We start from the raw sequence: 26,058 nt of genomic DNA, 5'->3' as shown, positions 1-26,058 counted from the left end.
GAAGCAACATGGTAGCCTCCCTAAAGTAGCTGTTCCAAGATGGCGGCCTCAACATGGTCTGCTTCACCAGGGCTGCCTCGCGGTGGTGGTTGCCATTCCAACCTGGCTGCCCCACCGCCCACACTCAGGTGACTAAACCTCCGGGAGGAGGAAGGCCGGGCCACAGACTCAAGAAGGACAGACACACGGGTGTCAAGACAAGACTATTTCTCACTTATAATTCGGGAAAGGGAAACGTGTCCGGGAAGGTCTGGGTTAGGGCTCAGCAGCCAGTCAGTCATCTTGTTAGGTGGAGGACAGAGCTTCACTGTGGCACTGTTGGGGGGAAAGAGAAGAGGGTGGTAAGAATTCCTGTGCCCCCCGCCCCTGCCTAGCCTCTGCCCTTTAGATTCGCTTGGCCAGCAGGGGGCGGGGGTCAAGTTTTCCCTTCCCCACCCAGCTGGACACCAGGTTAACCCAACTTCATCCAGCCCTTGATTCCTGTAGTTTTAAACCCCAAGCTGCCATGTTCTGACTTCTGAGCAGCTGCTAGAGGCCAGCCCTCACTGGAATCCTGAAGAAGGCATATTTCTGAGCGGATTCAATAGTTGATAAGGGGACAGCAGAACCCTAGGAACTGGGTCGGCTGGGCAGGGCGGTGCTTTAAAATGACAGGCAGGAGGTGCGTGGAGAGTGGTCCCTTGTCTGCTGGGCTGTCATCAGAGCCGGGGGCGTCACAGCCGGGGAGGTACCCTGGAGGCCCATGTGAAAGTCGGCCGCCTCTGAGGGGACTTGGTGAGCGGCCTCCCCATCGAGTCTTGACTGGGGGATGTCTGTTGGCTGGAAGCCCGAGGTGGGAGAGGCAATGGCATGTGCGAAGTCCCAGGGGCAGGAGAAAGCACAGCTGGTTTGTCCAACCCCCATGTTCAGTGTGGCTGGAAAATGGGGGGCGCCAGGAGGGGGGACCTGAGGCTGGAGAGGGGCTGGGGTGGCAGATTCAGGACTCTGACACCAGGCTGAAGGGTCCCAGGGCCGCTGGGGGAGCCCTAGGAGGGCTGTGCGCAGGTCAGCCGTGGGTACAGAGCGCCCTCTAGGGCCTGGAGGTGGAACTGGAAAGAGACGAGGCGGGGTAGGAGGCTGGGGTGGAATTCAGCAGGAAGAGGACAAAGGAGGCTGAGGCTGTGGGGCAGAGAGGCAGGGACGGGAGGCACAGAGCTTGGGGACAGGCCGTGGAAGGGGGCTGTCTTCCGGGCTCTCCCGGCCACCCCTCGCCCCGGTCCTCTGCCACTGCCCATGACGGTTTCGATGCTGTGTCCACACACCTCCCCAGCTACACCGGAAGCCTTAGTGATCATTTGCTAAGCTCTTCGCATCCTCATTCACCTCTTATTTGTCCTTCAGCTCCTCTGGAGAACCTCAGACTCCTGCCCAGGCGGGGTCAGGTGCCACCCCACCCCCAACACCCTGTGCTGCCTCTGTGCCCCCTACATGGCAGTGTCCCTGCTGGGGCCTGAATCAGCTTCCCAATCGTACTCCTAGAGGGCGCAGGTCTGCCCCGCACCATCAGCTTTGTGGATGAGGGTCAGGTGGGTGGAGCGTAAGGCCCCCCCACCCCCAGGCTCACCTCGGACTTCCAGCTTGCACTCGGCCAGGGCCTCCCCCAGCTCGTTTACAGCCCGACACGAGTAAGTCCCCGAGTCGAAGGGGGAGGGACGGCGGATGTTCAGCGTCAGGACCCCCTGCTGGTTAGTCATCAGGAACTTGGGATCTTCGCGGATCTCCATCTTGTTCTTCATCCAGACCACCTTGGGCTGTTGAGTGGAGCAGACAAGGAAGCCGCATGATGGAGGGTCCCCTGCACGTTGGCACAACGGGGCCTTGGGAGGCAGTGTGGAGTCTCCTTTTGGCTCTCCCACCCCCTTATTTTGACTGGCTGATCATGGCTGGGTCACTTCTCTCTGACCCCCAGTCTCCTCTTCTGTAAGAGCAAGAGCTCCCCGTTGTGGTGGCCCACAGGGCCTATGTGATTTGGCCCCATCGGTCCTCTTCCCTCACCTCCCGCCCCCTCCCTCTCTCTGTCCAACCCATGGGCAGCCTTGCAGTTCCTCCGACCCGTCAGGCCCCGGAACAGCACCTGCCTGCCTTTGAGGTCTCCGCTCCCACGTCACTTCCGGGCCCTAGACTGGAACAGGAATGCCTACTTTACACTCTCACGACTGCCTGCGTTTCCCTAGCAGACCCTCCACGCTTTCTAATTTTCTTAAGTAATTGATTGATTTGGCTGCCTTGGGTCTTAGTTGCGTCATGCGGGATCTTTTGCTGTGATACGCGGACTCTTGTTTCGGAGCGCAGGCTCAGTTCCTCCTTGGCAGGTGGGACCTTAGTCCCCCAACCAGGGATCGAATCCTCCTACCCTGAATTGTAAGGTGGATTCTTAGCCCATTGGACCACCAGGGAAGTCCCCACCCTTTGTCATTTCATCGTCAACCAGGTGGCACTAGTGGTAAAGAACCTGCCAGCCAACCCAGGAGATGTAAGAGATCTGGGTTCAGAGCCTGGGTTGGGAAAATCCCCTGGGAGAGGGCATGGGAACCCACTCCGGTATTCTTTACCATCCAAGCCCCCAGGGAAGCCCCCATTCCCATATTCTTGCTTGGAGAATCCCATGGACAGAGGAACTTAGCAGGCTACAGTCCATAAGGTTGCAAAGAGTCAGAAATGACTAAAGTGACTTAGCACGCACGCACATGTGACTTCAGAGGAATGGCCATCTTCCCCAATATAGAGGAACTCCTTGTTCAATTCACCAGCACATAGAAAGTCTCTGAAATATGTGTGTTGAAAGAATGAATGATGTAAATAAGCAAATGAAGTGAATGAATGAACTGAATAAATAAATGAATCAGTAGGGGAATGAATGAATAAATGGAGTTAGTGAATAAAACAGTAAACAGCAGTGATGAAATCCATGGTAGGCCTACTGGGGCTGATGCTAAAAACTGGAGTTAGACCAGGAGACGGCAAAATGTGTCAAAAGGGTCAGGCAGTCAATGATTTAGGCTTCCTGAGCTCTATGGTCTCTGGGCCAGAGACAACACACAAACCAGTGTGAACAGCCATGTTCCAATAACAAAAGGAAAAGAAAAAGGATTAAAAAATCTTATTTCAAGAAAGCAGTGGCAGGCAGATTTGGCCTGAGGGCCATAGTTTGCAGCCCCTGGTCTAGGTGGGCCCTTGGGAGTTAAAGACTGCAAGTATCAGCATTCCCAGACAGCAGCCTGGAAACTGGACAGGGCCTTGAAGTGTTAGAACCCCTCCACCCCAAAATTCCTGTTTTTGAGGGAAGTCGGAGTGTAACGAGCTGAGATTTGTGCTCTGGCTAGAGGAGAGAGACAGGAAGCGGGTGAAAAGCAAGCAAATCCTGGGGCTTCCCTGGTGGTCCAGTGGTTCAGACTCCGCACTACCACTGCAAGGGGCACAGTTCAATTCCTGGTTTGGGAAGCTAGGATCCCCCCCATGCCATGTGGCACAGAGGAAATTAACAAATACAAACAAAGGAAACACTTTTCACTAAAAGTAAATCCCATGAGCAGACGAGAGAGAACTCAGGGAGGAGAAGCCCATCGGTGGGAAGGCAAGGAGGCTTCACCTTGGAAGGTGAAGATGTTCCTCCAGGGTTACACACACACACACACACACACACACACACAGCACCTTCGGGTGGCCTCTCACGGCACAGTTGAGAGCTGCAGCATAACCAGCCACCACCACCCGGTCAGGTAGAGGCGTCAGGAACTTGGGGGGCGTTCGGAAGTCGTGCTCCTTGTACTCGGGCAATTTGAGGGTCATACCTGGGGGAGGGGAGATGCACCTGTGAGGGGACTAACCCTGACTGTCTCCGACCACCTCTCCTCCAGCACCAGGTGCCATCAACTCTGAGTCCAGGAGGGGGATGATCAGAGGAGTCAAGTGCAAACCCCAGAGAGGCTATGTATATGACAGATAACCAACAAGGCCCTACTGTATAGTATAGAGAATGCTACTCAATATTCTGTAATAACCTGCGTAGGAAAAGACTCTGAAAAATGATGAATATGTGTATATGTAGAACGGAATCACTTGGCTCTACACCTGAAACAAACACACCATATGTCAACTATACTCCAAAAAAAAAAAAAACAAACCCAGAGAGAGTTGGGGGACCAGGACTGGCCCTGAGCCGGTGGGGGTGGCCAGACCTGTCTTGACGATCCGGGCTGTGTTCTTGGAAACGCCAGGCAAGTCGCTGAGCCCACAGACGTTTTCGCTGTAAACTCGGAAATAGTACTCGTTGCCCATGATGAGATCAGACACGGTGCAGGAGGTGTGCCGGTTGCGCTCATAAACTGTGAACCACTCCTGCAGCGTGGGGGACAGGGAGGGACCGGGAGGGTCAGGGACACGGACCCAGGAAGAGCGTCAGGAAAGCAGACGCCTTGCTCACAGAACCTGCCCTTCCCAGCAGCCCTGTTCACAGCCAGAGGGAGGCGGGAGCAACCCGGGTGCCCCTCAGCGGCTGAACGGACAAGCAAAACACGGTCCGTTCCAGCCAGGGACTGGTAGGGGAATTCCCTGGCGGTCCAGTGGTTAGGACTCTATGCTTCCACTGCAGCGGGGAACAGGTTCCATCCCTGGTTGGGGAACCAAGATTCCGCAAGCCAAGTGGTATGGCCAAAACTAACCAAATGAACATGGCACTCAGCCACGAAAAGCACTGAAGCACAGATACCAGCTACAACGTGGATGAACCTGGAAAACATGATGTTGAGTTGCAAGGAGCCAGACACAAGGGCTCACAGCGTGTGACCATGTCCAGATGCGATGTCCGGGATGGGCAAATCCACAGAGACAGGATGCAGATGGGGGGCTGCCAGGGGCTGTGTGGGGGGGAAGAGGAGGGACTGCTTGATGGACACGGGGTTTCTGTTCCAGGTGATGGAAATGTCTTGGAATGAAATAGAGGGGGTGGTTGCACAACATTGGGAAGATGGGAAATCCCACTTAAAAATGTATGCATGCTAAGTTGTTTCAGGCATGTCCGATTCTTTGCGACCCCATCCATGGACTGTAGCCCGCCAGGCTCCTCTGTCCATGGGGATTCTCCAGGCAAGAATACTGGAGTGGGTTGTCATGCCCTTCTCCAGGGGATCTTCCCAACCCGGGGATCGAACTGGAGTCTCTTACATCTCCTGCCTTGGCAGGTGGGTTCTTTACTATTAGCACCACCTGGGAATTTTCGTTAGGTGAATTTTACCTCAATAGAAAGAAAAAGAAAACCTATTAGAGTTCCCCTGGTGGCCTAGTGGTTAAGACTCAACGATTTCACTGCTGTGGCCCAAGTTCAATCTCTGGTCAGGAAAATAAGATCCCACAAGCCACATGGTGCGGCCAAAAAAAAAAAAAAAAAACTATTATGCACTAAATCTCAGCTAAAAAGTCTTTCCTCGCGGCCTCTGGCCCATTCTCCCGGATCTCTCAGTGCCTCAGTTTTCCGCAGCTGGGAAATGGGAAGTCTGCTGTAACAATCTCCCTAGCTTTTCTCCCCTTACCCTCACACCGCCCCTGGCCCCTCGCTCACCATGGTTTTCTTGTCGGCTTTCTGGACGAAATACCCGGTGATCTCACTGTTGCCGTCATCCTTGGGGGGCTGCCACTCCACCAGCGCGTTGGTACCCCACACCTCCTTCACCATCACATTCTGCGGGGGCCCTGCCTTTTCTGGAGGATGGGTGGGCTGTTAGAAGTCAGCCCAAGCATCTCTAAATGTCCGGCGCCTCACTCCTCTGGGCCGCCCGCCCACCCCACCCTTGGCGGGTCTCAGGTTCCCCTCCCCCGGCATCCCGCAGGCATTTCCTCCCCTTCTGTCCCACCCTCCTCCGGTCCAACTTCTCCACTTTCCCGCGTCCGGGCTCATTCTCCTCTCCTCCCCTCCCGTCCCCGCCCGCGGGCCGCGCACCCACAACCCGGATGCAGACGGTGGCCGTGTCCTTCATATTCTCGATCTGCACCGTGAGCTCGTACTCCCCGGAGTCGGAGCGGGCCGCCTGGCGCACGAAGAACACCGTGTCGAAGTCGCTGGTGCGCACGTGCACGTGCGAGGTGTCTATGGGCGCCCCGCCCTTGGTCCACACCACCTGCGGCCGCGGCTTTCCCTGCCCGGGGAGGGGCGGGGTGGGGCGCGTGGGTCAGCCTGGGTCTGACCCGCAGGAGCTGACCCCTTCTCACCCCTGCGCCCCGCTCCGCGCCCCGCCCCCACACCACCCACCCGCAGCTCGACGTACCTGGAAGGGGATGACCAGGTTGAGATGCTCCCCGACTTTGCGGACATAAGTCTGGCGGAGGTGGCGGGGTAGCCGGATTTTGGGTTGCTCTGAGGGTACAAACCCAGGGAGGGGCTCAGTGCCAGACGAGGGTGCGGGGGGACGTCCCACGGAGGCACAGAGACCAGGGGAGACGAGCGGGTGGCCCTAGTGACCACACCAGCTTGGTCTTTCGGAGCGCAGGGTCGAGGGGTCAGGAGGTGCTCACCCACAATCTCCCGGATGGTGACCGGCTGGGCCAGGGTGGCCGGCTGGCTGCGGCCTGCGATGTTGACCCCAACCACGCGGAAGGTGATTTTGGCTCCTGTGGGGAGATTCTTCACAGTGAAGCCGCAGCGCTCCACGGGTTCCGTGTTAGCAGGGATCCACTCATCAGCTATGAGAGAGGAGCCAGGCTGGGGAGCCTCCTTCAGGACCTTCCTAGGGGCCCCCTCTGGTCTGTGTCCCTTCAGTGCCTCGGGGCCCCACCGCAATGCCTAACTGCAGCTGACATTTCTTGAGCTTGTCTCAGGACCAAGTCGGAGCTGATTACTGTTAGTTCATTAATTACTGCCTCCGCAGTTATCCCCATTTTAGAGGTGAGGAAACTGAGGGTCAGAGAGGGTAAAGACTTGGGAGTGGTAGTTAGAGAGGGCCCCCTCGGATTTCCTGCTTCTGTAATAGGTGACTTTCCATCTTGGTTTCTTTGCCATGGGTTGGTGAGCTAATATGGATCAGACCAAGAGTTGACAGGGTGAACTCTAACAAAGTAGATTCTGAAACACAGATGGGGAAGGGGAGGCCAAGGGGAGAGTGGAGCAAAGAGCACTGGAAAGAGAAAGGGAAGAAACTGACCAGAGTCCAAGCATCCATCATTCACGTGCATCCCCGGATGCGGTCATCACTGCATCCCATCAAGGTGGGAACTGGCTTTGCCATTTTTAGATGAGGAAGCAGAGGCTGAGATTTGCCCAAGGTCACACAGTTAAAAAGTGTAGGGTAGGGCCAGGACTGGAACCTACATCTGTCTGACTTAAGGTCTGGGATATGGCGTCACTGTCTTCCCTGTGAGAGGACCACGTTGGAGACATCCCCAGAGCCCAGGCACTGGGCCTGTCGTGGAGTCACGGAGCCATTGACGCCAAAGACGGCTCAGTTTGTTCAGTGAAGGTTGGAGGGCGAGATGTGTGGAAATATGGATGGATGCATGGATGGATAGATGGATGGACAGATAGACAATAGATTGTTAGACGGTTAAATGGTCCTGTAGGCAAACAGAGGGATGGAAAGCAGGGAGGGAGAGAAGAAAGTGGCGAAGAGATAGATATAAGGATGAAAAATATGTAACTGGTTGGGTAGATAGCTGGATGATCCAAACAGTTTTCAGATAGATAGAGAGATGGCTGGATGGATGACTGGGTAGTGAAGAGGAAGGAAAGAAGGGAGGAGAGAAGGAAGGGAGAGGGAGAGAGAGAAGGAAAGGAAGGAGGGAGAAATAAGGGAGGAAAAGAAGAAAGGAAGGATGAAAGATTGGTGGGATGGGCAGATGAATGGATAAATAGATAGAACAGAGGAGAAGGGGGTGTAGGGAGCAGATAAGTACTTGGATGGATGGATGGATGGATGGAAGGTTGGGTGGGTGGGTAGATGAATGGATAAATAGAATTGAGGAAGGACAATAAACATTTGGAGGATGCGTAAAAGGTATTGCTGTACAGAGAATGTGTGTAGGAGAAGAAGAAAGGAAGTGGGTAAGGAGAGAGGGAGGGACAGAGGACAAGCTGGTCACTGGGGGCCTGGCTTGACCCATCCCATCCGGGACTGGAGCAAGCACAGACAGAAGGGTGGCTCACGACGCCAGAGATCTGCCCCATGAGCAGTCCCAGCCTGGACGCCCACTGGGGCTCTGCCTGCGTCACTGCCCCCCACCAGGCCAGACAGGGTGACTCACAGCCTTCCACGCAGTACTCGATCAGGTACCCATCGATGCCGCCCGCCCCGATCTTATCTGGGGGCCGCCACTTGAGGGTGGTGGTGGTGTCGGTCACGTCCTCCACAGTCAGGTGTTGCGGTTCACTCGTGGGCGCTGTAAGATTTCAGGGAAAGGGGGTGGCGTCAATGAGGACTCAGGGGTCAGAGCTGGAGTCTCTGGTCAGGAAAGGGGTCCATATGGTGACTCAGAGGTCAGCAAGCAAGGATGTGGCATTGCTGGTCTCGAAAACCAGGGATCCAGGGATCATGAGGTCTCCAAGGGCAGGGATAAGTATTAGCGTGGTAGATCAGAGGTCAAGGACACATTCGGGAGACAGCATGGAGTCCAGGATCATAAAGGTGAGTGGAGAATGTACTGGGTGGGGAAGAGGTCAGAAGGGTGCGTGGGGCTGGGGGGTCAAAGTCTTGAGTTGTTGGATGAGAGGGGGCAGAAGTCAGCAGAGTTGAGAGACTGCAAGGCCTGGATGTAGGGTCCGAGATCAGTGACAGGTGGGGCATGGGTCAGGGGTGGGCAGGGACTCGGGGAGGGTGCAGAGAGGCATCACCAATAGGCATGAAGGGCTTGGTGTTCATGCTGGGCTGGGAGACCCCGATGACGTTGACGGCAAAGACTCGCATCTCGTAGAGGATGCCCTCGATCATGTTGGTGGACTCGTAGGTGGTCTCCGTGAAGACCTCGAAGTTCAACTTCATCCAGCGCTGGGAGCCCTTCTTCTTCCGCTCCAGGAGGTATCCTGGAAGCCCCCCAAGGCAGAGAGAAGTGTAGGCAGTCATGGGGAGGCCTGGGGTCACAGGTCAGTCGGGGGGCAATCAAGGGCGCAGCAGAAGGAAGGTCACATGACCCAGAGAGGTCTGAGGCCATGAATGTTAGGGTCACAGAGCAGTTAGAGGTCACCCACGTGGGGCCAGGGATTGAGAAGGGTCACAGGTCATGAATCAGGGAGTCAGGAGTCACGGAAAATCCTCAGCTGTTAGCGAAAGCCAGGAGGAAAGGATGACGGGAAGGCAAAGGGGATGGTGAGATGCTGAAGACGGAAAACCACGTCTCCAAGGGTGGTCACTGAGGCTGCTGAGGACTCTTGGAGGTCAAGGAGAAGTCGGGGAGCGGGGAAGGTCAGCGGTCATGGACCTTTGGAAGACAGGCACTCACCAGTGACCGGCCGTCCCCCGTCGTACTTGGGGGGCTCCCAGACCAGGACGGCCCAGTCCTCTCCAACCGACGTGACACGCACCGCCTCCGGGGGGTCTGGGACATCTGGGCAGGGCAGGGGGCGGGGTCCAGGCAGGATGGTCAGAGGACCCCTCTGGGCCTTGGGGGACCACCCCCTGGCTCAGCCCCTGGGACCCCCGCGCTTACCCACAACCTTCAGTAAGATGGAGGCCACGTCCTCGCCCACGGGATTGGTGACCTTGATGGTGTAGCGACCCTCGTCGCCTCGCTCTGCGCTCTCGATCACGAAGCTGCTGATGTCGCCTCGCTGCTCGATGCGGACCCTGCCCTCGGTGCCTGTGAACACCTGAACACAACCGCCAGGTGGCCTCCGTCCACTTCTCTCCAGACCCAGACTGGCCTCTGCCCCTGCGCTGCTCAGCAGTCTGCAGGGGCTCCCCGTGGACCCAGCCGCAGAGGACCCGGTGGGCCCGCCCCCAGCCTCATCACCACCCCCTCGCCCTCCTCTCCCTCCAGCAAACACCACCCTTCATTAAACACACCAGACCGTCTCATCTCCAAGATGTTACAAAGCTGATCCCTGGGGCGTGCGATGCCCTGACCCACTTCTCGACCTGCTATATCATTACCCATCCTCTAGAACCCACCCAGAAGTCACCTCTCCTGGGAAGCCCTCTTGGATACCCTCAGCTTGGACACCCTCAGGAAGGGGTGCCCCAGCCCCTGAATCCTCATAGTTTCCAGTACCTCCCTTTATCTCAGCCCCAATCACCCTGGACTGTGACTCGCTGGGCACCGGTCTGCCTCTCTCCTCAAGTGAAGGCTCCAGGAAGGCAGGGGTTACGTGTGATTCCTGGTTGTATCCTCAGTGCCTGAGCACAGAACCTGGCATAGAGGGAACCTCGGGGCGGGGGAAGGGGGGGAACTTTGCTGAGTGAAGGAATGAATGAAGACTGAGTCAAGTCTCTCCATTTTACAGAAGAGGAAACTGAAGCCCAGAGGCGAGAAGAAAAACTGAACTGTCTCAGGGCCTGGAACATACAAGATGAAAATATTCATTGGATGCATGCATAGATGGATGGGTGGATAGATGGATAAGTGGACTAATTCATGGATAAGTGGACAAATGAGTTGATTGTTGAATGAATTAATCAATTAATGAAAGATAGTTAGATGGATGAGTTGATGAATGGCTGGATTGACTGATGGATTAACGGGTTAATGGATGGGTGGATAGATGGAGTACCCATCATGTGCTGGGCCAGTACCATGTGATGAACAAATATAATCTCCAGTCTTCATCTCTCTGAAGAAGGAATCGTACTCATTTTACAGACAATGAGAGCGAAGCTCAGAGAGGGGAACCAGCTTGCCTAAAGCCACCCAGCAGGGCTGAGAGGGAGAGGTCAAGGCACTGAGGAGGCCGCACCACACCTCATCCTCCTTCATCCAGGTGGCAACAGGCCGGGGCTCCCCTGTGATGGACACATCCATCCTCAGCTTGTTTCCGGCCACGACCACGATAGCATTTTCCGAGGTCTGCCCAGAGCAGTCCAGGTGGATTTTGGGTGGCTCTGGTGGCAGAGGAGAGAGTCTGGGCAACTTGGGAGTGGACAGCTAGGCCTCCTAACCCCTCCAGAGGACCTCCTGGGAAGCTGGGTTCCAACAGCCATAGAGAACCAGCGGTCCAGGCCCCCAGCTCCCTCTTCCCTCAGACCCAGGATCCAGACCCCCAGCCCCTCCCTGCTCAGACCCGGGGGTCAGGACCCCCAGCCCCTCCCCCCTCAGACCCAGGGGTCCAGGCCCCCAGCCCCTCCTCCCTCAGACCCAGGAGTCCAGCCCCCAGCCCCTCCTCCCTCAGACCCAGGATCCAGACCCCAGCCCCTCCTGACTCAGACCCAGGGGTCCAGCCCCCAGCCCCTCCTCTCTCAGACCCAGGATCCAGACCCCAGCCCTTCCTCCTGAAGACCCAGGAGTCTAGCCCCCGGCCCCTCCTCCCTCAGACTCAGGATCCAGCCCCCAGCCCCTCCTCCCTCAGACCCAGGGGTCCAGCCCCCAGCCCCTCCTCCCTCTGACCCAGGGGTCCAGCCCCCAGCCCCTCCTCCCTCTGACCCAGGGGTCCAGCCCCCAGCCCCTCCTCCTCCTGCTTAAAGACCATAGCAGCCCCTGGTCCTTACCTTGCTTGGGGACATACTCCACCTTGATTTCTGGAGGATGAAGAAGACCAGATGGTTAGGTCTATGGGGCCCCTCATCCCCCCATCACACCCTGGAGGCAGAGGGGAGAGCCTGGCGTCACCCTGGGACCTGGGGGTGGGGGTGGATTCAGGCCCACGACATCCCACCTACCCTCTATCACCCCCCAATGTACAGTTAGGGCAACTCAATCCTGAAGGGGGGCATCTGAGATCCCCAGGGGAGGTGGGAAACCCAGAGGCACCCGCACCCAGGAATTTGAGCTTGGCCGAGAGGGACAGGGCATAGCCATCGGGCACAAACGTGTAGTCTCCCTCATCCTCGGGCCGGACGTCATCAATCACCAGCTTGTGGAACCTAGGGGAGGGCAGGGCAGAGGTCAGCCTAGGTCGTCCTGGGGACCACCGCGGAGAAACACGCTCCACGGCACAATCCACGTGCCCAACGCAACGCTAGTAACTGGAACCCAATCCCACTCTGCTCCTTACTAGCTGTGTGACCTTGGGCAAGTCACTTAGCCTCTCCCTGCCCCTGATTCTTCACCTATGAAGCAGGGGTAATGTTGACAGTCTACGAGGGGGTTGCTGTAAAGCATTCAGAAGACTCCCCAGCACTCCGTAACGCGTTAGCGTTGACTCTCGCCCTTGCTGACACCACCAGCACGCAGCAGTCCTTACACAGAACCCAGAGAAAGGCTACGTTCTGCCCAAAGCTGCTGTCGGGAGACCCACAGGGACACAGTGTTCCGCGGGCAGCGCGGCGGCACTCGGCACCCGGCACCCTACAGATTACCAGGTGTTGATGTCAGGTATCCACATGCTATGCTTTGAATTCCCGTCCCGTTTCCCTAGCTAGACACCCTCCCCTCCAAAGTAGTTCCCCCCCCTTTTTTTTCTTTTAATGTTTTTGCTGCATCACATGGCATGTGGGATCTTAGTTCCCCAACCAGGGATCGAACCTGTGTCTCCTGCATTGAAAGCACAGAGTCTTAATCACTGGGAAGTGATTAATCACCAGGGAAATCCCTTCCCTGCCAAAGCCGACTGCAAACACGGCCACAGATTTCCCTCCCTGGAGTGGTAACCCCTGCAAGGAGAGCTCGCAGGTTGTGACCTCTTTTGTCCCATAGGACATGGTAGAAGCGACACAGGGACAGCGCAAGGCACTCAGAGGCCCTGTTTGCTTCTGCTCTCTCGTGGGACACCTGTGTCGGCCACAGGAATATGCCAGGACCAGCCTCCTGGGGGATGAGAGGTGCCACGGACCAGACGGGAGCAGCCCAGCTATCCTAGCTGAGACCCTGAGCGAGTCCAGGATGATGGCTATCCGAGATCAGCCAGCCTCCAGCCATGCCTGAGACTCACAATGAAATAAACTCCTGTTCTTTTTCTTTTGGCCGCACCACACAGCCTGTGGGATATCAGTACCCCAACCAGGGACTGAATCCAAGCCACTGCAGGGAAAGCACCGGGTCCTAACCACTGGACCACCAGGGAATTCCCTAAACCCTTGTTCTTTGAAACCGCAGGGTCTGCGGGCCACGTGCACAGCGCACTCCGTACCTCCCCGTGTGGGAGATGGTGATCCGTTTGCTGGGCCGCACCTCCACCCCGTTCTTGTACCACTTGCCCGTGACCTTCTCATCGGACACCTCACATTTGAACACGGCCTGTTCCGAGGCCTTCACCGTCAGGTCCGCAATGTCCTGCAGGACTTCCAGCTGTTTCTCTGGACGGGGAGGGAAGGAGATGGGGTCATCAAGGTCCAGTCTGTCCACGCAGGGATTCGCCAGCACCCACTATGGGCCAAGCACAGTCCCCGGCTCCGGGGACCCAGCCATGAAACAACCCAGAAAAAAAACCTGTAGGTTTCATGAGCTCACGTTCTAGTGGGGAAACAGATACTGAACGGAAAACACATAAACCAAAAACTGGAGGGAGTGACGGTTCCTTGGATGGCATCATCGACTCAGTGGACCTGAATTTGAGCAAACCCCAGGAGATACCGGAGGACAGGGAAGCCTGGCATGCTGCAGGTCAGACGTGACTTAGCGACTGAACAATAACAACAAGAGGGAGAGACGAGGCCTGGGGGAAGGCAGGGAGGCTGCAGAAGGCCCCCAGGAAAGCAGGCACAAGAAAGCAGGCTTATCAACTTGGAAAATAGCCAGCAGGCTGGCGCGGAGTGAGGGAGGCAGACAAGGGAGATGACACAGGCAGGGTCAGACCCTGAGGGCCACAGACAAGGCTCTGCATTGACTCTGAGGGAGGTGGAAAGTGTTGCCAAGATGGCTGGGGTCTGACTTACTTTTTTTTTTTTTTTAGTTTTAATTTTTTAAATAAAACAATGCATTTGTATGGCTTAAAAATAAAATGATAGGGGCTTCCCTGGTGGCTCAGTGGTGGGGAGGCTGCCTGCCAATGCGAGGACACAGGTTCAATCCCTGGTCTGGGAGGATCCTGCATGCCGTGGAGCAACCAAGCCCATGCCCCACGACTACTGAGCCTGTGCTCTAGAGCCCGGGAGCCATGACTACTGAGGCCCTTACATCCTCGAGCCTGTGCTCTGCAACAGGAGAAGCCACCACAGTGAGAAGCCCGCGCACTGCAAGTAGAGAAGAGCCCACGCAGCAGTGAAGACCCGCACAGCCCAAAAAATATAAATAAATACAGTTATGAAAAAAATAAAATGATAAGAGGATGTAAATATAGAGGGGGAGATTGCTTACCTCCCCACCGCCAACTGTACAGGGCTCTATGCAATCTCCAAATACATTATAGCCAGCTCACAGCCGTAAAAGCAAAGATGTGCATACAGTTTCTTTCCTCCTTCCTTCCCTTCCCTCTTTTCTTTCTTCCTTCCTTTCCTTCTTTCTTTTCTTTTCTCCCTCCTTCCCTCTCTCCCTTCCTTCCTCTTTCCCTTCCATACAAATAGCAGCATATTTGCTTCTTCACCTAACAATATATGTTGGAAACTCTTCCAAATCAACAGAGTTCTTTTTATGGCTACAGATGGATATATCATCTTTTATCTGGCCTATCAATGACTCCAGGTTTTTTGGTTTTAAGAATTACAGGGGACTCCCCTGGTGACTCAGTGGCTAAGACTCCATGCTTCCAATTCAGGGGCCCCATGTTCGATCCCTGGTCAGGAAACTAGATCCCACAAGCTGCAACTAGAGTTCACACGCCACAACTAAATATCCCGCATGTGACCATGAAGACCCAGTGCAGCAGGATAAATAAAATAAAAATATTAAAAAAAAAAAAAAAAAAAAAGAATTACAGGCTCACAGGAGTGGGGGTGGGGGTGGTGACATCTCTTGTAAATGTAGTCATCTGCACCAGAAATTGACATGGGTCCTATCCCGTGAGCTAGACCACAGAATGTGTCCCGTTTCCATCCTCCGACATTTTACAAGGATTGCTCTGGCTGGCATGGAGGTGGGGGCACAAGTGTACAAACAGAACGAACAATGTAGAGACTACTGCACCAGTCCAGGCATAAAGGGATGGAGACCTGGGCCAGGTGTGGGCAACGGAAGTGGAAGGAGATTGTCAGATTCAAAATATCCTTTGAAGGTGGAGTCCCCAGGATCTGCTGGTGAATCGCATGTAGGGTAGGAGGCAAAGAAGGAGTCAGGGAGAGCGCCAAGACTTGGGGCTTGGGCACCTTGGAGCTGTGTGTTGAAGAACTCGCAGTGCGGCCCCTGCCCCATCCCCCGGGAGGCCCCGTACCTTCCACGATGAGCTCCGCCTCACACTGGCCGCCATTGGTCATGACCTGGTAGTGCCCCTTATCCTCCATGGTCACTTCCGAGTAGATGAGGATGTGACGCTTCCCATCCTTCTTGAGGCGGTACCTGGCCTTGAAGGAATCCTCCCGAGTCAGTTCCACGCCGTCTTTCAGCCTGGGGGGAGGGGGAAGTGAGGAATCCGTTTGGCCCAGAGTCTGGATGTCAGAGGTGAGTCAGGGGTCAGACAGTCCTGAGCAAGAATCGGGGGTCAGAAGGGAAATCAAGAAAAGGAGGCGAGAGAAAGGTTGACAGAGGTCTAGAGTAGATGGGTCACAGGTTAGAGGAGAAAAACAGGAAGAAGTGGTCACAGGCCACAGGACTTCGTTGGAGGTCAGGAGGCAGAAAATGAGGTCACAGTAGAGGTCAGAGTATAGAGGAAGTTCAGGGTCACCGAGATATGGCAGATATTATGGCCTCAGAAAATGGTGCTTCCCTGCCTGGGCCACTCCTCCCACCTCACTTCTACTTCCTCATCATTTGAATATCAGCTCAATTGTCACCTCCTCCAAGAAGCCTTCCCTGACCTCCTGAGTCCCTCTCTCCTATTTAAAAATGGTTACAGCATCAGTTATTGCTCCTCTGATATACTTGTCAAAATAGAACTGTGATAATTATTTGTGTGATGACTTGATTAATGCCTCTATCTGTCTCCAATACATACACACACACACATACACACACACCACGCCCCAGCAATTTGCCAGATCATAAACTGCATAAGGGCAGAAGCCATGTTGATATATTTTCTCCCCATTTTACCTCCAGTACTTTGAAGTGTGCCATCACACAGTAGGTGCTCTATATCTACTTGTTAGATGGGGGAATAGATGTAAGAATGGATAAATGGATGGATAGATGGGTGAGCGGGTGGATGGATGAGATGGATAGCTGAATCAGTGAGATGAATAGGGGGATGGATGGATGCAGGATAGATAAATGGACAGACAGATGGATGGATGGATACATGAGTGAATGGACCAAATGATGGGTAATTGGTTGAATGGGTGAATAAATAATTTAGTGAATCAGAAACAGCAAGGGTCCGGAAAAAGACCTGGAAGAGCAGAGGTCAGAAGTTTCAGGAAGAGGTCATGAGTGATGATCAGGATTTATAGGGAAAGGCTGAGGTCTCCCAGAAACCTGAGTAAAGGTCTGAAGCCTTCAAGAGAGATCCTAAAGACAGAAGCTGAGACGAAGACACTGTGGGCATCCGTATGGAGATCAGGGGTCAAGAGTCACTTACCACATGACTTGGGCACCCTCTTCTGACACCTCCACTGCCATTTCTACCCGATCGCCAACAAACACCTGCTGGTCCTCCAGGGGTGTGACAATCAAGACTGGGGGTTCTAGAAAGAGACGCACAGACTTAGAGAACAAACGTATGGTTCCCAGGGGGAAGGATGGGGAGCAGGAATAGTTAGGGAGTTTGGGATGGACATGTCCACACTGCTGTATTTAAAATGGATAACCGAGAAGGACCTACTGAATAGTACATGGAACTCTGCTCAATGTTATGTGGTAGCCTGGATGGCAGGGGAGTTTGGGGGAGAATGGATGCATGTACATGTAAGGCTGAGTCCCTTCACTGTTCACCTGAAGCTATTACAACATTGTTTGTTAATCTGCTATATCTCAATACAAAATAAAATGTTTTTTTAAAGACTCAGGATTCTGTGGGCATTGGGAGAGAGGGGTCAGTAGTCTCCTGGTAGCCCCACAAGAGGCCAGTAGCCCCACTGCCCAAGCTCACGCCCAAATCTCGGCCTCACCTTTGACGAAGAGCTCGGTGAAACACTTCTCGTCTTTGACGACGACCTCATAAGCAGCATCGTCCGCCAGCGTGCACTTGTTGATGGTGAGGATTCGCTTCTTACCGACATTCTCAAACACGTATCTGGTGCAAAAGTCTCAGCTCAACCCAGGGCACGGAGGGGATCCTCCATTCACCCATCTATTCTCAGGACAAACCATTCACTCTCAGAGCCAAGTTGTGTGGGAAAGGGGTTGATGGTCCAAGTTCTAGTATTTTAAAAACCACAGCAGAAACGCTAACTGTCCACACATATCGACCTTCTTCCATTTAGCAGCGGCACACAGCAACCCGCCTAAAGGACTACATTTCCCAGACTCCTTTGCAGCTAGGATGGCCACACTGCTGAGCTTGGACCAACAGAATGTGAGTGGAGGAGATGGGCATAACTGCTAGGTTATCCCTAATTTTGTGATGCTTGTTCTAGACTTCTCTCCTTCTCTCTTCCTATCTGATAGATACAATTGTGCCCATGACCCAGTTTCAATCATGCAGATGAGGACAAGACCATAAGAAATTGTGTAGCCAAAAATGTGGAACCTGGATCTAGATCAATCAGCTAGAAACATCATCTTTCTCTCTAAACTACCGTGTTCTGGGGACGCTTCATTATAGCAAGTTAACCTGCATCTTAATTAACATAACTTTTCATCACATCCCAAATGCTCATGATGAGAAATGTACAAAACACAGCCAAGGGAAAATTAATAAAAGTAGAACCCATCTCCATAATTGTTCTGCCAAGAGATACTTGCTACAAACATTTTGACCTCTGTCTTTTTGATCTTTTTATATAAAATCTATACATAGATTTACATTTTGTGTAGCAGAAATGAGAGCTCTTCTTCTGCACATAACACTAGCCTTCAACAGCTTCCCATGTTAGTGTCAACTTTAGAATCTTTTTTAGTGACAGCACAGCACTTTAATATGGAATTGTACGCTTTGGTTGTTTTCCATTTTTTGCTACAGCAGCAAACGATCCAGTGAACATCCCTGCAGCTAAATATGCATAACCATGATTAGGCCCTTAGGAAAAATACCTAGCATTGGACAATCTAAAAGTGAACACACTACCCTTCTGGAGATTTGCCAATATACATCCCCACCACCACCATCTGTGGGCCAGTTTTCCTGTGTCTTCTCCCGCACTAGGTTTTATCATTTTCTAAAGTCTCTGTCCAACTGGAGAGCAGAAAGACCACTGCTTTTTGTTTTGTTTTCTGGTTTCCTAGCCCTGAGGCATGTGGGAACTTAGCTCCCCTACCAGGGATCCGAACCCACACCCCTTGCAGCAGAAGGCGAAGTATTAACCCCTAAACCACCAGGGAAGTCCCAAGACCACTGTTTTTGTTTGTGTTATTATTATAGGTGATGGTGTTTGTGTTTGCAAGGTCGAATATGTACTTAGTGTATCAGCCATTTGGGTTTCTTCTAACTGAATTCCTGTTCTTCACTGCCTTTGTCTATTTTTCTACCCAGGTATCAATATCTGTACTTTTCATATGGATGAAGGAGTGCCCTTTCTGGGTTAAGAGTAGCCAGTCTTATTTCTGGACTCTTCCTCTCTCTGGGACTTGGATTCCCCCCAACCTGGGCTCTACCCCCGACACATACTTGCTACTTGGTTTGATTTCCTGGCCGTTCTTGAACCACTTGAGGGGAAGGTCTGGGTCGCTGATTTCTACCACCAGCTTGATCTTGTTGCCTCTGTCCACTTGGTAGGCTGGATCCAGCTTCTTTGTGAAGGCTGGAGATGGAGGGATGCGAGTGGGACGGAGCTGAGATGTTCTCAGTGCTCTGAGCCATCAAGGCTCCCTCCCCAGGCCACCAAGGTCAAAAACCCTCTTATGAACTTGGAGGCCCCTGAGAACAGGGCTCTCTGTTACTTCTCAGAGTGGGACCTCCCAAAGATAAGTCCAGGGTCCGACCATTGGCTGCCCACAATGCTGGAGTCCCCGTGGGGAGGGCCCTTCTCCCCTCAGACCAGCACTGACCTGCGCTCTTCTTGACCTCGACCTTGGCCTTCTTGAGCCGCTTCAGCATGCCCCGGAGGTCAGTGATGCCGTACTGGAAGGCGATCCTCTCATACTCGCTCTTCTTTGCCCCTTTCAGGAGCTCCCAAATCTCTGGCGGGATGCCGAGGTCATCATCATCTTTCTTCTTTTTCTTCTCCTCCTCAACCACCTGCCTGAAGGTGGGGAGAACAGGTCGGGGGCACCAGGGGGGTGAGGAGGTGAGGGTCTCCCCCTGCCTCCTCCTCCCACTTTCTGTGTCACTTGCCCTCTCTGTGCCTGTTATTCCTTATCCTGTCCCACCTGGTCCATCGCCCAGCCTCCTTCCTCCCTGGCCTCCTGACCTCATCCCATCTCTTCCCCTCTAGTCTGTTCCCTCCTTGGCCCCCGAGGGCTATTTCTGAACCCTTACATCAGATGCCATCCTTTATCTATTCAAAACTCCTCCGTGGCTCCCCACTGCTCTAAGAAGGAAACCCCAGCTTCTCAGCCTCGCAATCACAACCTCACCCTCTGACCCATCCCCACTCCCCCCACTACCCAAACCACCCTGCTTGCCTTTTCCTGAATGCTCTGGACTTGCTCCTGCCTCCCTGAGCCTTTGCACAAAATGTTTCCCTGCCTGGATGACCTCTCCCCCTGCCCTTCATCCTACAAGACCTAGCACCAGAGTTCCCTCCTCCAGAGGCACTCCCTATACTCTCAGGATAGCAGTTGCTCTCACTCTGGGCTCTCACAAGGCCCTCGTGGGACCGTCTCTCCGACCACACTAAACAGTCCTGGTCTGTGTCCGTGTCTGCTGGACCAGACCCATCTTCCCAAGGCAATGAGCGACCCAACATCAGGGAACCAGTCAAACTTCTCTCTCTCCCCTGATCTCAGCTCAGGGCCTGGTAGACAGGAGGCCTCAGAAGATGTTTGATGAGTGAGAGAGTGAGTAGATTTCTGGAAAGAAGGAAGGAAGGGAATGGAACAAATGAAGGACAGATGAGTGGGCAAATTTGGGGACATGTGACTATCTGGATTGATGTGCAGAGCATTAAATGGGGGACTGATACTGGGTGGAGAGGTCCATGGATGGTTAGGCTGATGGATGAACAGGTCAATGGATGGGTGGATTGGCAGAGAATGGATGGCATTAAGATAGGTGGATGGGTTGATGGAGAACGGCTGAGTGAGTCGGGACGAGCTGGCTGGGTGAACGTGTTGATGGAAGATGGCTGGGAAGATGGATGTCTGGGTAAAGACAAACAGATAAATCTATTAGTAGGTAGAATTGTTGGGGATTTCATTATGGGGATTGATGAGTGAATGGAAGGATGGATATATGGACCAGCAGATAATGAATAACTGAGTGACTGGACAAACATCATGTTGAATTATATAAAATGGCCAATATTCAATCTTTTTTTTACCTACACAATAGCAATTGCATACAGATGAGTCTTGGAGAAGGAAATGGCAACCCACTCCGGTATTCTTGCCTGGGAAAATCCCATGGACAGAGGAGCCTGGTGGGCTACAGTCCATGGGGTCGCAAAGAGTAGGACATGACTGAGCGATTAAGCATACAGCACATAGATGAGCCTAACGGAGTGATCTGGCAGATGCATGTGCCATTGAAGAGCTGAACAGTTGATAGAGGGAGGCCTGGCTAGATGAGGAGGTAAATGAGTTAGGATGGGTGGATAAGATGTTGGACTCAGTTGAAAGAGAGATGCTGGTGCAGATAGAGTCACAAATGGGAAGGTGGATGTAGGGTAGATGATGGATGGTGGAAGGGTGGATAGACAGATGCCTCAATAGGTGGGGAAGTGGAGGATGGAGTCGGTGGGTGAAGGATGAATGAATGGGTCAATGAATGGGGGGCTGAGTGTAATGGCCAATGCATGGGTGGACAGACGGGAAGATGGTGAGTAGATGAATGGATATGTGGGCAGAGGAATGGGCAATGGGTATGTAGGTGGATAAGTGGATTCGTCGGTGGATAAATAGGTAGCTGGTTGGATGAACAGAGCAGTGGGCAGACTGATGAGTGGGAAGGTTGATTAGTAGATGGATAGATAAGTAGCCGGTTGGATGGCTGGATGAATGAATGGACTGGTGGGGAGGTGAGTGGACAGGTGGATGAATAGGTGAATCAGAGCCTGAGTGGACAGGAAGGTAGATGTGAGGGTGATGGCTTAGAGGGTGGGTAGGCAAGCAAACTGATGGGCAGATGATTGATTGGGTGGGGTTGAAGGTACAGGTGTGGGTGGATGGGTGGATGGACAGGTGGCAGGGTGGTAGGGGGTGGGTAGATGGAAGTGGAGTGGAGTCCCAGGATAGCAGTGGGGAAGCAAGGGGGGCAGGGGAACCTCACCCACCATCTTTCTCCTCCTTCAGCCCCCATCTCCCCGTTCCATGCCAGACAGAGTGGACTCACCTCTTCTTCAACAGTCCGCTGAAATCCAGCTCACCCGCAGTGTCTGACTTTGCTTCACCCCTGTGGCCATTGAAAGGGAGTGTGGACCTCATTAAAGTCCCGACTCTCAGGCTCACCCTGGATCCCCACTCCTAGGCTTCCCTGATCCTCCCCGTCTCCCGCAGCTGCCCCGCAAGGGAGACCCTCCCATGGTCCTTGGCACCAGGTCACACCCCTGCTGCTTCCCAGGGTCCAGGGTCACTTACGATCGCTTGAAGCTCTCTAGACTCTGCCCAGCGGAGTCCTGACGGGGCGCTGGGGAGGGGTGATGGGGGAAGAGAGGATGAGCTTGGAGGCAAAGCCTGATCTAAGACCAAGAGTGCCCCTCCCTCCAGGCCTGCACAGCCTCCTCCAGGCCTGTACAACCTCACCCAGGCCCCTTTCCCTCCATCTCGTGGGCCAGCACACCCTCTCTATCAGACGTGGACACCCTCTGCTTGTAGACTCATTTCCCTGCCATGAACCACCCTCTCTCAGCAGCCTGTATCCCCCAGCTGAGCCTTCTCCCCAGGTGGGCGCAACCTCAGCACCTGTGCCCTCCATATTTAAGCTCCCCCACCACCTGAGCTGAAGACTCCTCAAAATCTGTACACCCTCAGAGCTCCACACACATGCCCCCAAAGCTGTGTAACTTCCCATCAATCCTGTACACCCCCACCCTCAACCCATTCACCCTTAGACTCACATGAAATAAACAATAGACAATAAAATGGAAAATACATTTGAAAAACAAAACTTGGGACACTCTCACTTCTCAAACCCTTACTACCACTCTCTCAAGCCTGTATGTTGTGACCCTGGAATCTACATAACTCACCTCCTAAGCCTCACATGCACATCTCCAAACCCTGAACCTTTTCACCCCCAAATCTACACCTCAACAGGCTCTAGGATGGTAGACTCTCTCCCCAATTTTGAATGGCTTCCTTGGTGGCTCAGGTGGTAAAGAGTCTGCCTGCAATGCAGAAGACCCAGGTACAATCCCTGAATCGGGAAGATCCCCTGGAGAAAGAAATAGCAACCCACTCCAGTATTCCTGCCTGGAGAAGCCCATGGATGGAGGAGCCTGGCGGGCTACTGTCCACGGGGTCACAAAGGGTCAGACAACTGAGCAGCTAATACTTTCACTTCCCTTCCAGGTTTGAATACCCTGATCCCTGCCTCTGTGCTCCATCCGCCAAAAACCAGTGCCCACCTCACCCCCACCTCTACACTCTATCCCTACACCTGGCTAGCAGATCCGCCCCCTTACCCAGACCCAAGACCCTTGGCCCCCACCCCCACCAGCATACCCTCCACATCGATGTTGAAGGCACAGCTGTCACAGAAGTCCTTGGCTTTGACCTCTATGCGGTAATCCCCGCGGTCCCCCAGTACCACCTTCGTGATGTGCAGCTCTATCGTGTACACCTGGGGGCCAGGCCAGGGGTGCCAGTGCATGCGATGACCCTCGGTGCCACCCCATGCCCCTACAGCCCACCTCACCACTCTCCAAGTTCTCCCAGGAAGGGCCAGCTGTCTCCTCCCATGCCTGGACAATCTTGACCTCTGGGGGCCCACATCCCTGACCCTGAGAGCTCGCGGGGGCATGCACACCCCGTGCCCAAATGCAGCCTGCTCCTACGGGAACATTCTCCCCCTCTTGCCCCGCACAACCTCCAGCCCTGCCCCCCACGCCCTCGCCTCCCCATGGGGTCCTCACATTGCTGGCGGCGTCGTGGGACTCCTTGAAGGAGAATCGGGCACCGCTCTTGCTGCCCAGCTCCAACCACTTCCCCTTGAACCACTTGACGGCCGGTTTGGCCGGCAGCTCTTTCCCATTCAACTTGGCCACGATCACAGTATCCTTTCCTGGGAGGAGGGGGTAATGGGGTGGCAAAGGAACCGTAAGACCCTACAAAGCGGACTGGGACGCTGGTAGCCTCCGGCCCCACCTCCCTCAGACCCAGGAGCCCCCAGACCCCCACACCCTCCTCGCCTAGGCGCCCCTCACCAGTCTCCACCGACACGGAGTCTGGCTTCTTCAGGAAAACCCCGGTGGGCTCCTCCGCGGTGGGAGACTGGTCTTCGGGTGGGGCTTCTGTTCAGGAGATAAGATCCGGGGTTATGGCGGGGGTGTCTGAGGCGGGCCGGGGAAGGGGGCGGCAGGCCACTTTGGGAGCGGGGTTTAGAGCGAATGATGGGACCTTCTTCTGCTCGGCATCAAAAAGACCCTGGAGGCAAAATGGCTTTTCCTGACCTGGGAGAGACCAACTGTCATTCAGGTGTGTGGGTGTCCAGACTCCCCAACCCGTTTGGGCCTCAATTTCCCCATCTGAGATCCGGATGGTCTTAAACCGGGGTTTTAAAAGGGTAGGAGAGGTGTCAGGACGGGCTGGGGCCATTCAGAGCTGGGCGGGACTTGCGGACGGATTGGCCAGTTGCTGGAGGCTTGACGGCCAGGCTGAGGGGCTAGGCTCCGCCTTGGAAGCGCTGGGGAGCCCTGCAGGGCTGTGAGTAGGGGAGGGCGGACAGCCCCGGAGCTGTGGGGAAGACGGACCGAAGGAGAGGGCGGGGAGGTACCACCCGCGAGGCTGCGGATGAGCCGCCAGGTTCCGCTCGGCCCGCGGGAGCGCCATCTATCTCACCTGTAGGGGGCGCTGCAGGGGCCTCTTGAGGGGTCGCTTCCTTGGGAGCCGGCTTGGCAGCAGCATCTTTGCCCGCTGGGGCCTTTTTGGCCGCTGTGAGGCAGAAGACATTCCCGGTTGAGCACGCGCTCCGTCTTCTCTTCCAGAACCCCGGAGCGCAGGCCGCCGGGCCCCGCCTCCTTCAGATCCTGGAGTCCAGCCGTCCAGGTGTAAATTTATCTCTAATCCGAGAGTCTGTGGATCCGGTTTCTCCTTCCCCTCCCGGGGAAGGTCTTGCTTCGTCCACCCGGGCCACCCAGCTCTGACCTTTTAGGTCTTGACGGTATAATTAGCTCTTCCTCTGGGCTGGAAATCAGATACTGGTGCTGACCACAGCATCTTTCACACGCCCTGCCTGCTGGCGCCCGGCCCGCCAGGACCCCAGCTGCAGCGAGGGGCTGGACACCCACCCTTCAGCCTGGTTGGCCTGGTACCAGCCGACTGGACGTCCCAGGAGGAAGGGTCCTCTCTGGAGGCTTGCATCTCCTCCGTTCACTGCTTCATAGAGAGGAAGCCCCATCCCATTCGCATATAAAAAAATGCTCTCCAGTCCCGTTCAAAGAAGGGCCCCGAAAACTGTACAGAGAGAAAGGCTCTCCAGCCTCTATATGGAGAAGGTCCCCTAATTCCTACACCGGGAAGCCCCACACCCCATCGAAAGGAGGTGCCCTCATCTTTGTACAGAGAACTCGCCTTACCACGCAGACCGGGACCCTTAATAACTAGACACGCAAGGACCGGACCTCATCTCCCTGAAGAAAAAGGTCCCAATCTGCACTCACAGAAGTGACCCCAGGTCCTTTCCCAGAAGACCGCATCCTCAAATGTAAAGGACCCAATCACCCCGCCAAAACCCTGCAGTCTCCAACCTCAGGACTTCCATCCCAGTGGAGGAAGAGGGACACTGATTCACAGAGAATCTCCACGTGCACCCAGAGATAAGCCCCCAGCTCCCTGCAGAGAAAGGAACCCCCACCATCACAAAGGGAAAGGGAATCACCCTCCACACATACACCTAACTCAGGTATGGGACCCTCCCCTCCCACACAGGGAAGGGCTCCCCTCCCCAATGGGAGAAGACACCCCATTCTCCCGGCCCCACGGAGGGAGGAGACCCCAATGAAAACAGGGCTGCGTCTCCACAGAGGGAAGGAGTTCCCCCAAGCCACCTGGTTTTGCCTCAGGCATGTCGTGGGACCTCCTCCTGCTCCTCCGACCGCAGCGGTGTCCCGATGGGCCCTAGGCAGGACAGGTGGACCCCCCGGGGGGGGGGGCCTTTAAGGAGTCGGGAGACTCCCAGGAGGCTCCGGGAGGCATAGACGCGCCTCTCCACCCCACCCTCCCCTGCCGCCCCACATTCCGCCTGTGTGTTTTAAAAGGCGAGAAATAACAGCTGGACAAGGAGAGGTGGCCGAATGCCAGGTCCCCAGGGAGAAGGGGGGCTGGGCTTCCGACACCTGGGTCTAAGGGAGGATGTGCGGCAGGCGGGGACTCCTGGGTTCTGAGGAAGGTGGGGGCCTGGACTCCTGAGTCCGGGTGCAGAACCGACCCGGAGTCCAGATTCTTGGATCCCAGAGAAAGGAGGATGAGGGCCTGGACTCTTAGGTCCTGGACGGAGGGACAGGAAGG

General features: G+C 54.7%; 1 protein-coding gene across 2 annotated transcripts; it reads right to left on the bottom strand.

Moving 5' to 3' along the window:
- Positions 1 to 192: 192 nt before the first annotated feature.
- On the bottom strand, positions 193 to 25,761 carry MYBPC2 (myosin binding protein C2). Of its 2 annotated transcripts, none has more exons than XM_070772175.1 (28): positions 25,599 to 25,761; positions 24,391 to 24,483; positions 23,757 to 23,843; positions 23,466 to 23,614; positions 23,056 to 23,173; positions 21,970 to 22,018; positions 21,725 to 21,784; positions 19,282 to 19,475; positions 18,902 to 19,034; positions 17,244 to 17,368; positions 16,715 to 16,820; positions 15,413 to 15,585; positions 13,238 to 13,403; positions 11,926 to 12,032; positions 11,658 to 11,687; positions 10,915 to 11,054; positions 9,667 to 9,826; positions 9,460 to 9,564; positions 8,855 to 9,043; positions 8,269 to 8,403; positions 6,547 to 6,714; positions 6,300 to 6,388; positions 5,975 to 6,170; positions 5,597 to 5,736; positions 4,218 to 4,377; positions 3,694 to 3,830; positions 1,604 to 1,790; positions 193 to 315 (listed from the first exon to the last, which is right to left on the bottom strand). In XM_070772175.1, the coding sequence occupies exons 1-28, from the start codon at positions 25,615 to 25,617 to the stop codon at positions 305 to 307; spliced, it is 3,426 nt and encodes a 1,141-aa protein (XP_070628276.1). In that variant the 5' UTR covers positions 25,618 to 25,761; the 3' UTR covers positions 193 to 304. The 2 variants fall into 2 exon arrangements, with proteins under 2 accessions (XP_070628276.1, XP_070628275.1); XM_070772174.1 differs by lacking the exon at positions 25,599 to 25,761 and adding an exon at positions 24,840 to 24,927.
- Between the last annotated feature and the right edge of the window lie 297 nt (positions 25,762 to 26,058).

This window comes from Bos indicus, chromosome 18 (assembly GCF_029378745.1).
Source record: "Bos indicus isolate NIAB-ARS_2022 breed Sahiwal x Tharparkar chromosome 18, NIAB-ARS_B.indTharparkar_mat_pri_1.0, whole genome shotgun sequence".
Lineage (NCBI taxonomy): Eukaryota > Metazoa > Chordata > Mammalia > Artiodactyla > Bovidae > Bos > Bos indicus.
Note: the sequence above shows the minus strand (reverse complement) of the source record. Positions and strands in the feature narration are given on the sequence as shown.